At 33.7% G+C, this 13,026-nt stretch overlaps 1 protein-coding gene across 2 annotated transcripts in view; it reads right to left on the minus strand.

The window, feature by feature from the left end:
- Positions 1-406: 406 nt before the first annotated feature.
- Positions 407-13,026, minus strand: part of LOC106880602 (NUAK family SNF1-like kinase 1) — a 56,364-nt gene continuing 43,744 nt past the window's right edge. Inside the window, exons 3-7 of one of the 2 annotated variants that reach the window (XM_052975156.1) lie at positions 9,784-9,935; positions 9,181-9,246; positions 8,604-8,723; positions 8,193-8,325; positions 407-6,845 (exon numbers count right to left, since the gene is read on the minus strand). In XM_052975156.1, the coding sequence (XP_052831116.1) occupies positions 5,677-6,845; positions 8,193-8,325; positions 8,604-8,723; positions 9,181-9,246; positions 9,784-9,935 (1,640 nt within the window). In that variant the 3' untranslated portion in view covers positions 407-5,676. Of the gene's footprint in view, positions 6,849-8,192; positions 8,326-8,603; positions 8,724-9,180; positions 9,247-9,783; positions 9,936-13,026 lie in introns of both variants that reach the window. The other variant, XM_052975155.1, reaches the window with a different exon arrangement.

A 13,026-nucleotide genomic window follows, 5' to 3' on the forward strand; every position in this document is an offset into this window, starting at 1 on the left:
TCCCTCTCCGGACTCATTTATCGTTGCGGGTGGCACATAAAATACACCATTTTGAGCGTGGCCATTGCCAGTATCGCCTGACTGGCCTTCATGCCGGTGACACGTTAAAGCACCCACTACACTCTCAGAGTGGTTGGCGTTAGGAAGGGCATCCAGCTGTAGCCATCGGGTTTCACCAGTCCTCAGTCAAATCGTCCAACCCATGCTAGCGTGGAGAGCGGACGTTAAATGATGAGTGGACAGGAGTAACATGAAATGAAGTGTTTTGCTGTAGAACACAACATATTGCCTGGTCCAGGGATTGAAACCATAATCTTACGATCATGTGTCCAATACCCTAACCACTAAGCCATGCACTTCAACACTTGAAACAAAAATATAATAAAGGAACAGCAAAGAAGCAAAATGGTTTTTAAAAATGAGACTTTATTTAGTCTGTTATTTTTTTTTTTTATTATGACAAAAAAAATGATAATAAATACACAGCAGCTATTTATCAGAGACACTGAAAACATAACCGAACATTATGTCTTGCTTATCTCATCTGAAAAAATGTGCTAGCGGTCAGTTGAATTACAATACAGAAGTGTGTCTGAAAATTTGTCAGTAGTCAAGAAAATGGCTGAAGAGTGATGATGAGCGAGTTGGTGATAATGATGTGATTGGCAATAGTGAAAGACGACAAGATATTCTATGTATTCAGCATAAAAAAAAAAAAGAGAAGTTGATAAGTGCATGAAGTGGAAACAGGAAGATACAATGATAACAGTGATTGAGGATAAGACATGGATGTAATATTTTCATATTTTGGGGAAAAACGGTGGATGTGAGTTAAATTTCAGCTCAAGCGAACTTCGTTGATAAGCTACATGCATGTATGTAAACCAATGAGTGTGTGTATATATATATTAAACTGTTACAGGAAGCGGAGTGATAGTTTTGGCTAGCTTTTTTCATCAGACAATATTATACTTGGGTTCCAAAAGCTAGCAGGCGGAAACTTTGGAATCACTATCCTCCTTCTTTTAAAAATTTTATAAACACGTTCTCTTCTAAAAAGTACTGAATAATTCTTCAGTTTAATGTTAAATTGTTTCCATATTACAACTCGACATAAAAAAAAAAACTCCTACATTATATATACACACACACACACTAACATGCACGTATAGCTGATGTCTCTCTAATCTAAACTACATAAAGCAAACTGAACAAGAAGCTGAATTAATAGTCATTATATCAACAAGAGGACGGCATGAAGTTGTGATCAGTAACTATATATATACATATATATATATATAGATAGATCTTGTGATCAGATATAAGATGAAAGGAAACAGAGGGAGTCGTTTGAAGTTTAGACAGTAAAGATAAAGTTTGTGTCTTGTTCTTCCTTCATCGAAGTAGTGTAGGTGTATATAGACCAATATAAAAGTTAAAATGCTTGATTAGAAAAGAGCAGGGGGGGGGGAATGTTGGAACTATGAAAATGATATGGAATGGATCGGTTTACATTTGTTTTGTTTTTGTTTTGGAAAAAGAAAAAAACTTTTTCCTTTTTATAAAATTGCGAACAGTAAAAATGTTAGTTTGATGAAGTTTTTTTTGATAGAGAAATTATTACTACATAGAGATGGTCAAGAAACAAGTTTTGTTTTGTTTATTTTTTTTGTATAAATATCAAAACTGGACACTGTTTTCTTTTCAGAATGGTAAACATTTTTGGAAACAGATAAAGTTAAAAAAAAAAATTGTTAAAAGGTCCACTTTTTAAAATAAATTTTCATTGAATGCCTTTTCTCATGCCAAGTTATTTAAAATTTACCAAACAATACATATGTAGCAGTCATAATAACTGACTAGCTTATTGTGTTTTTAAATGTTAAATAAACAATTATTATTCAAATGTATGAATATATAAAAAAAATGATTCAGGAATTTCACATTAATATGTAAAAAGCAAAACGAAACTGGTTTGGTAAAAAATAACAATTCAATTTGCCATCTATAGTTACTGTGAGCCCACAAGGAAGAGGGAGAGGAGTACCACATACCAAAATGCTTTTTAAACTTTCAGCAATTCCTTATAGACAATAAACATGCAATAATAATACTAATGATTTCAAAGTTTGGCACAAGGCCAGGGGGAGAGAGAGCAAGTTGATTACATTGACCCCTAGTGTGCAACTGGTGCTTATTTTATTAACTCTGAAAGGCAAAGTCAACCTGGGCAGAATGTAAAGTCGGAAGAAATGCTGCAAAGCAATTTTCCTGACACGCTAATAATTCTGCCAGCTCACCACCTTAATAATAGTAATAATAATAATAATAATAGTAAAGTGTGACAAATAATTGTCAACAAGGCAAGAAATTGGTTTAAACAATGGTTTTACTGAGTTTTAGGCACACCGTAAATCTGGGCGGATTATATATTCTAAATATACCTTTAAGACAACATACCATCCATTAGAAAATTTAGGCATTTGCGAAATGTTAATATTAACATATTGGCGAAATATTCTATTATTAAAAGAAAGGTCACATGGTTTAAAATTTAGTGAAATTGGACGCTTCAAGTTTTTTTGTTTTTAGGTAATTGTCTATTTTCTTTAGCTTATTATTATTATTTCCTTCTTAGTCATCATTAATAAATCTTTAAATTATTGAAAAAACAAAATATCCCATAAGAATATAAATAATATTCAGGTCTCAGGGACCATTGTGGCAGAGAGTACAGTATTATAATAACAGCCCTATTAAACAATTATCTTGGCAAGACACAATAGTTATGTATGTGTGTATGTATATATATATATTTTCTCACACACTCGTCTCTACACATGAATACATATTCACATGCAGCTTAATGTACATACCTATATGCATATATATATCTGCATATCAAACTGCATGTGTATACACACACACATATACATATGTACTCATCTCTCTCTGTCATATATATAAATGCATATAAATATATATACACACACACACACACAGGTACCTATACATATAAATATATGTATACAAATATATGGACATGCATCTATACACACACACAAACAAACACAGAGAGAGACTGGGGAGGGGAAGAGAAAGTGTTCTTGCTATGAGACAGTCCCCATAACAGATGTGTATCATCTACTTGGCTTTGGCTCCAAAAGGACGTGAGAAAGTAGGGCTAAAACGTGAAATAATGTCATTGCAAACGGATGGAGGATGGAAAGTAGCCAGAAACATATAATGTGCTAAATATTTCAAGTCTGAAAAGGCTATTTATACTTATCGAAAGAAATGTAATTTTTTTTCCCACATTTAACTGAAACTTTAGATATTATATATACATATATATATATAGTAACCAATAATTGACTACAAATATTGAATCAAAGATAAAGACAAGATTTTTGTTATTGTTGATGACAAGGCCACATATTAATTATCGTTAAGTGGAAGAGATCAAAAATAGTGAAAGAATGAAAACAATACCAATCATTATATACATGTACATATATAGTATTTTTTGGCATACAAGTCAAATATTTTAGGCGTTCAGTAACCCTGCGTGGCACCTTGGGCAAGTGTCTTTTGATGTTTTTATTGTTCTTTTTGATATTATTATTATTATTATTCAGGTTACTGCTTGGAATTGAACTTGGAATCAGTAGCCCATGCTCTTAACCATGTTAACAACAAACAAGATGAGGACAAATATTCGTCAAATATAAATAGTGACCAGGTTTGAATGTTTACACTATATACTACATTGACTTGAATATCAGGAAATACAGTATGCATGTATGTCTGTATCAATAACGTTTGTATAGTATTATATAACTGCATTGTGTTTTTGTCTTTCATGTAATGGTTTTTAGATTTAAATAGTTTAAAATATTCTTCTTACTGCTCCAGACATAAATTGGCAGTTTTTATGAACTGAATTTTAAAACTAAAATAATCTTTCAATTTAGTATAGAAGGATACAACTCAGTTAACTAACTCAAGAAATATAATGAGTTCAGCAATTCAGAAGCTGAAATATTGAGTAATAATCCAATTTTCTTAGGTTTATTCCAAAGTATATATATTTATAAAATTCATTAAATTAAGTTAAAAATGAAACATGTGATATATGGGGAATGGAATAATTAAAAATTGCGAATTCTATTTTAACTGCTCTTTTTTCTTTTTCTTCATGTTATGTATGTGTATGTATGTAATAAGATACACTTATAAATATATTTAATAAACTCTCAAGCATGTCTGTATAAAAAAAAAAAAAAAAAAAAGACACGTTTTTGAAAACCCACGTGTCTAGTTGGCAAGAGCATTTGAGAAAGTATGCCTCTTAAGGTACATACTCCAAACACGCACTTTCAAATACATATTTACTTTCAAGTATAAAAAAACAGAAAGTATACAAGTAGGAAACAATACAGAGTGAAAGGGTCTATTGTCTTTTTTTAATGTTCTGTTAAAAAGCTCAAAAGTAAATGTACCCCCATTAACCTAGTTTAACAGAATAGACAAGTGAGAAAATCAAAAAAATTTTTGTAGGTTAACATTGAAATGCTTATAGAATCAAACGTATTGTTAGGTTGCTGAACTTAACAATGGCCGATCGCTAAACAAGGCTAAAATAATGGCCATGGGAAGACTTAAACAAGGAAGTATAAAGAAATATTATAATAAAAATTATGTATATTTCAAGTGTGTGTGTGTGAGGAGGGTTAATATTTGAATAGAAATGAAAATCTAGGTTTTGAGAATAAATCTATTCATCTGTCTCTATATATATATACATACATATTCAAAATAAATATATGGTTCCTTTGAGCATTGTATTTTAAGTAACGAGATGAGATACAAATGATGGTACCTAAACTGAGAGAGATTTTCTCTCTCCCTCTTGAACACATTTTCTTTCTCTCTCATTCACTCAAGGCATTCATAGACTATTTTATAGCTATGACATTAGTAAAGCTAATGGTGTAAAAAAAAAAACAAAAACAAAACAAAAATGCCATATAACTGAGACATGCGGATTAACAATAGGAATCAGAAGTTTAGTTAGGTGGTAAGACTTCATTAATTTTGCTTGGGTGGTTAAAAAAAAAAAAAAAAAAAGCTGAAATTTTAAATGGTGGGTAGGAGAATTTTTTCTGGTGGATTGAGTTAGAGTGGGACTTAAAATCAAAATGTCATCATTGTTATTGTAATTATTTACAATTAATTAATAATTATTCATTACAGTAAGAACAATGAACTGAGAAAGCATTTTAAATTTCAAATAGTTCATCACAAAAATTTGTGGTTTAGGCTGGATGGATGAGGAAAATGGATGGATTCAAAGATTTTAAACAAGTGAAGATAATCTTTGGATTATAGTTAGTATGTATGGCTCTTACAAGAATGATGGTCAGTTGATAGTCATGATATGGCAGAGCAGGCAAAGAATAAATGAGTGGAAGGTACATTGTGTGTTTGTTTGTTTTTAAGACTAGAATAATGAAGGAATTTGTAAAAAGTATAAAAGAGGAAATGAGTAAGAGAAATGAGAAAGATAAAGATGTAGAAGATGAAATGAGATGAAGAGAAATTGTCATTTTGATGGTGGAAGGAAAAGACTTTTGTCAGTTTTTGTAATTTTTTTTTTTTTTTTAATATTTTGTTTTACATTTTCTGACAAATTTCCAAAGCTCTGTGGCGAACCTGTGAGGAATCAAGGAGATCATATTCAAGGTTGAAGTAAGTAGATGGCTTCTGTTCAAATGTCATAACAACTGAAGATCCCCGGCAGAAATCTGCAATGTCTGAAGGCCTCTCCTCATCAAGTTCAGACAGAGGTGTACCGTTTGGAGAATGATTCCCAGAACGTTTTTGCAGCAAGTGATGTTGTTCTCCTTCACAACTATCATAGGAAAAATCAAGTATGTCACCTGAAGAATTTGAACTAACACTGCCAATACTGAGCCTCTTCCGAGCATCACTGCTCATTGAAGTATAACCATTATGGAGACAAAGTCCAGATTTTTTCAGAATGCCACGCCGTCGGACACAATCAGTTCGAACAGAGTTGACCACTGTTGATCCTGTGTTATAATCCACATGACTATAACTACTTTCTTTTATTGTTAAAAAGCTATCGGCATCACTATTGGCAGGAATGTCAGAGTTTGGTTCTGTTTTGTCAGACAACATAGAGCCTATAGTTGGGGGACTACTGCTACAGTTTAAACTGAGGCTGTTGGTGGGAGGGGAACTGTGTTTTGGCAAGCTTTTTTGGAATGATGAGCATGTATTATTAAATCCATTGCTGTTGGGATTACTGTTTTCCTTACATGAGCCTTCTATCACACTGTAGCTGGTTGTACTTTTATCTTCTCTCATACAGCTACCTGTTTGCTTTAGAATACTCCGGACAGGCTTTTGATCCAGATTAACACGTTGGTAAAATTCACTGGAAGCACCATTGCCACTGACAGAAACATTTTGTCGATGAGTATGTCTAGGAGAATGATATTTTATATCAGGGATAACTGTACTGTCCAATGTTGACAATTTGTCTCCATCATGCTGCTCTTGTCTTTGTCTTGACAAAGTTTTACTGGGAAAGTTCCCTCTTCTTCGCAGTTCATTTATATCAATTTCACCATCACTATCAGAAGATAAGCTAGATCGGTCACAGATATGAATTGGAGCCTGTAACCAGGGTCCAGGATATGGTTCATTGTTAGGTGTGAAGTTGTATCCCATGTTGACCCACCAATGATGGACAACTTTCTCCACATTGGCTCTCCTCTCAGGATTCACAGTGAGTAGATGTCGTATAAGGCCCGCAGCTTCTGGAAAGAAGAGAAAATGTAGTAAGAATGTAACAAAGACAAAAGCATTTATCAAATAATTCAATTTCATTATTTAAAGACACAACACGTGAAACATGTGCTCATAAAACTTCTGATCAAGATCATTCTATTTTTAAGGTGTTTCCAGAATTTGTTAAATGTTGTATATAGATGCTTTACATTCCATTTCACTCTACTGATCAGACTATCAAATGTGATAAACTGCTGGCTGTAAGGTGTCTCCTCACACTGTTGCAGCCTTCTAATGATGTCATCCTGAGGGTAGGCAGGCAGGTAGGCTAACATTCCCCCCTGAAAGTAATACCAGTCTGTCATAGGGTTACTCGTAAAATAAAGTGTTTAGCTCAAGAACAAAATGCACTGCTCAATCTGGGAGCGGAAATCACAATCATAAGATTGTGAAGGCAACGCCCTAGCCACTAAACCATGCACCTGCAGTACATTCCAGATATTGAACATCAAATTAATAAGCATTAAGAAAGAATGCTTATTAAAGTGCAAATTGTTGGAAAGTGGAAAATGATGTGGTTTGGTCACGTAACATAACTCCATGACACCATACTTCTAGTCCAATGATGATATATTTAACCCTTTAGCATTCAGATTACTTTGTCAAATACAATGTATATTTATTTTCACTGTTTTGAATTAATGAGGTATTATCTTGTAGCTTAAAGATTTAAAATGATGTGATTGTATATTTTTAGAATGACATTGTGGGATAGGTGTGAGATGCTGGATCTAATCAGTTTGAACATAAAACAAGTAGAATATTTGGGCCAGATATGACCAATTTGAATATTAAAGAGTCAAGGGAAACCAGGTGGTTGTTTGACCTGCAAAAAATAGAAGAGAATTTCCCACCTGCCATTTTACAATATAAAGAACACACTGGACAATATAGTCCACAATGTATGAAAAGATGGGATGGTCAAGACTGGAATGACTTTGTTCACAGGCCTACTTAGAGATGACAACCTTGAATGAATGTGTTATAAGACCACAAGAAGTGGCGGTGGAGCAACATCGAAGAATGGATAGAAAATACAAGTTTGGCTGATGATCAAAAAAGATTGAAGTGAAATTTACTGTTTCCTTGATATCACATTATGGTGAACAACATCACCATTAGTTGCAAGTTTTCCATGAGCCAATCATTGATTCACAGCTCAAACTGGAACTATTCAAGATTATTAACTGCATTGAATTCAACAGTCTTAGAGAAAACCTGCATAGGTCATGGAAACAGCTCTTTCCTCCTGATCATGAATTACCAAACATTTCCAAAATCTACTGTGATATTGTTTCTTTTAATTTACTTACCAGAAGACTTTGTAGGTTCATAATAATCTCCAGTGGATATCTGCTTCCTTAGCACCTTGAAATCATTGCCATCAAATGGCATGGCGCCATAGACCAATGTATACAAAAGCACCCCTAAACTCCAACAATCAACCTGTAAAGCAAAAAATGCAGAAATTGTCAGGAATTATCTTATTCTTCAAAAAGGTTTAGAATGCAACAAAAGCAAATCTAAAAGAACTGATCCGAGGTATCTTCATCTCTCCCTCCCACAACAAGGCCATCACCTCCATATTGCCATAGTATAGCAAACATTCAAGACTATATTCTATTACATCACCTCTAACTTATGTCAACTGATCTCCATGATAAAATACATAGATGAAAAAGATTTTTAAAAAATGTTCTAGGAATTCATGAATAAAACCTTACCTCTGGTCCCCGGTAGGGAATTCCATTGATGATCTCTGGGGAAGCATACAGTGGACTACCACAGAAAGTTGTGAGAGGAGAATTATTACTGAAGAAGTTGGACAGACCAAAATCAGCAACCTAGTCAGAAGGAAAATGAAACCAACAAATAATTAAATTAAATTAGTGATGAGAATAAATGTGATTCTTACAAGCTAAACAATCTTTGGGATAAAAACTCTCTCTCTCTATGCATGTATATCCATGTATGTACACGTGTGTATGTGCATATGCATATATATAACTGTCATCTCTGAAGAGCACAAGGTTATGTAATTGAGCCATTACCTAACACTCCATTGAACTGCTGATGCAAAACCGACTGAAAAGATCAGCCGTAATGGATACATATAATACTGTACACTTTGATCAATATTATACACACACACACACATATATATATATATATATAGAGAGAGAGAGAGAGAAGTAAAGAAATAAGAGTAAGTAGATGGAGGGAGAGAAAAAATAGGATGGCATGAACAAGTAAAATATCGATGTTACAATATGTTCCAGCTTGTTTAGTAATAATGCTTACCTTAACATTTTCATCTCTGTCCAGTACAATATTCTCTAATTTCAGATCACGGTGGACAATACCATTCTAAAAGTGTAAAGAAGAAAAGAAAATAAAAAGATGTAATTTACATAGCTGCAAACACACACGTCTGATTTTAAAAATAGGAGCATTAGAATTCAATACCACAAAGCAGAGAATATAGATATACTTTTACTTCTTTCAGTCATTCGACACTGGCCATGCTGGAGCACCACCTCGAAGGGTTTTAATGGAACAAATCAACCCCAGTATTTATGCATCTGTTTTGGCAGGGATGGATGGATGCCCTTCCTACCCCCTCCCCAGCAGAATAGAATAAAGCCATACCCACTCGGCTGGGCATGGGTGGAAGGGAGATGCATTCCCTTTTTTTTTTCCTTGTCTTGCAAGTTACTTGGTGCTCTCACGAGTGCTTGAGGTGCAAAAAAAAAAAAAAAAAAAAAAAAAAAAAGCACCACTACACACTCTAAGGTGGTACCCCAGACTGAAACAAGTAAAAGATCAAAGGCAGTGGTATGTATTCTTCTCGAATTTTAGCTAATTTCAGAATATATATGAAGGCATGTTAACAACGGCCCTTACCTGGTGGCAATAATATATTGCTGAAGCGATTTGCCGAAACATTCGTCTGGCTTCTCTCTCAGGTAAAGGTTTCTTCTTATTGATATAGTCATAGAGTTCCCCTCCAGCAGCGTAATCCATCACCATAATTATCTTCTCCTTGTTCTCAAACACTGAAAAATATCAGAAGAAAAAAAACATCTCTTTAATGTCTTAAAGTATGCATGATGCTTGTAGGAGAATAAGGGTCAAATTATTATTTATGCCAATGAAGCTCAGTTAATTTGTTGGTTGTTCTTTGCCATCACTTCCTTAATGTGTACCTGTTAAGGGAATTTCAACATGAGTCCCTTAACCTTTAGCATTGAAACCAGCCATATTTGGCTTTAATATTCTTCCTGTATTATATTTAAACTGGTCAGATCAGGCCTCTAGCACCTATCCTGCAATGTCATTCTAAAAATAAACAATCATATCATCAAGTTCTTGAAGCTATGAGATACTTATTCACATTGCTTTGAATACATTAAACATTACATTTGACAGAGTAATCTGAATGTTAAAGGGTTAAATCATATGCACTATAGTCTTTAAAAAAATACAGAATTTTCACAGCTGGAATACCTTTAATCATTAGTCTGCTTATCAGTCAAGACAGACCTGAGTATAAGCAACAAAGCAAAAACAACCAACCAATTGTTACCTGTCCATACAGTTGTTGCTTGGCCACAGGTCAGCCTAGTTGAAATTCAACTTAAGAACAAAGGCATTTCAACTGCCACCTTTCCTAGGACTACATAATTTAATCTATTCCTTTCTGTTTTTCTAGAATGGCAGAGCATAATTCGAAGAATTTAGCTATTATCTCTATGTAAGTAAAAAAAAAAAAAAAACCCCAAAATAACCCAACAAACAGTATTTTATATGTCCTTCTTATTGGTTGTTATATTGTAATAGATATTAAAGTCGAAGTCAAAATACAGAAGAACAGTGTGTAAAATAAATTTACTTTCAAAAGGCTGCCAAGCGAGGAAATCAAGACAAAAATGCATAGGAACCCCTGACAGAGAGGGCTCTACCTTGCTCCTGGTTCAAGCAAGAGTTTAACTGAATTTATATATTGTTGATTCATTTTTAAGTGATTTTTATCTTCAGAGACTCAAAACAAGTTTTTCTTGTCTCCAGTACGATATATAAGGAATATATTCCAATTGGGAGACATCAATCATCTTAACACAATAACCCAACAAATTAAAGCCAATCATAAATTATCACACACACACACACATATATATATATATAGAGAGAGAGGGGGGGGGGGGGAGGCAAACATTTTTTTTTATGTGACAAACCAAGTGCAAAGTCATTAAGTAGGTTTTTGAAAGATTTCAACAAGATACTTGATATGTAAGAAATTACTGTAAGGAATAAAATAGAATTATGGTAAGGGAATAAAATAAGTGGAGAGGAAAAAGATCAACATTGCTCACAGCAGTTAAAAGTATTTATAAAGGTCAGAGAGAGACATCTTTAATAATTATTAGAGAGAGAGAGAAAGAAGGAGAGCTTTAAAAGTTTTGTAAGGTTTCGAGTGGGAAGCACAAGATACAATATACAGCAAAAGAAGTACCTTGAAATTTGCGAAGTTGGGGAGATGAAACACTGAAAGGGTCTCTCCCATTCACTTCTCCTCTTCTCATTTTACGAGCGTTCATATGTGGGGGACAAGTTTTATATATATATATATATATATATATACACACACACACACACATACATATGAAGGCCAACTAGCATACATATTGCTTTCTCTATTTAGACCATATAACTGTGACATGACATTTATTGTTTAAGGACGTGCATACATTTTAAAAATTTAAACATACAGCACCATGCTCTTACTGCTAAACTGGAAACAAAGAAATGAACACATATTTATCTCTATCTGGCTGTGTGTGTGTGTGTGTGTGTTAAATAAACTGGAGGAAGCAGTTGTTTTATTGCATTATGCTACAATTGTTTCATCAATGCTTTGTCAGAAAAATTGTTGCTGGAATATTCTTATATAATATACAAAATAATACATCGCATTAATATAATTTTATCAATCCTGGAAAATGTCAGCTTTTCAGGTATTATGTATGAACTGGTTTGCTTCATTCTCCTAGTTAATATTTATATAAACTCTATGGATATTCATGGTTTTTTCAGATGCATCTTCAGTAAAGCAATCAATTTTCACTGTAAAACCATATCTGATGATAGACACCTTTGGACTGGCCTTTTTAAAGTAAACCCAAGTAAATTGATACATGTGTATATGCTGCAAAGCTATGGTTCCAGGTTGCAAGAAGTGCAAACAGCTAATTATTTCCACCTCAATAGTAGATTAGGCTGAAAACTGTGAATGTTTGTGTGTATGTATCTGAATCAAATATGTTAAACCAACAGATGTTAAACACAGACACCTGCATATACACACGCACATATGCATATATATATACACCTATACATACACAAGTCTGTATATAACAATACTGCACATGATATGCAGACACATTGGTATGCAGACATATTGGCTTTGTTGACTGACATTTCAAAATTACATTCACATGGCTGAAGGTGTACTCCAGCATGGCCTGAGCATGATGACCTAAAGCAATCTAAAGAACACTCTCTCTCTCTCCCCCTCTCTCACTCACTCACTCACTCACACACAGTTTTAACAATACTACAAATACACAGATCCGAACCCGTTTGACAAGCTTTATATCTAATCTTACTTGAGTTTATTATTTTGAATTGGTCCAGAAAACATTGGCAAAGAAAAAAGTTAATTTAGTGTATGTTCTATTTTGTCTACTTTGCAACAGTGACAATGTGTTTTTTTTTTGGGGGGGGGGAGAATCTACAGGGTTTTTCTCAGAAAAACAATGTTACCTGACATGATTATCTTTCAAGTAATACCTACTATAATATATCTTAGATAAATGTATTGAGATGGGTTTTTTTTCTTTTTATCTATTCAGCAATCATCACCTCCTTAACATTATATCATATCTTTGTTATATAGTGTGCCACCATACCCATTACATCTTCTCATTGTATCACTACACACAGAGACACAGAAACAGACACGTGCATCTCACTCCCTCTCTGTCTCTTGGTATCAATAACCAGTTGTTTGAACTTGGTATACATATATTTCACATTATTAGTAAAGTCCAAGAAGGTATGAATTGTTGGACATTCTTTACTGAGGAC

This window comes from Octopus bimaculoides, chromosome 20 (assembly GCF_001194135.2).
Source record: "Octopus bimaculoides isolate UCB-OBI-ISO-001 chromosome 20, ASM119413v2, whole genome shotgun sequence".
Lineage (NCBI taxonomy): Eukaryota > Metazoa > Mollusca > Cephalopoda > Octopoda > Octopodidae > Octopus > Octopus bimaculoides.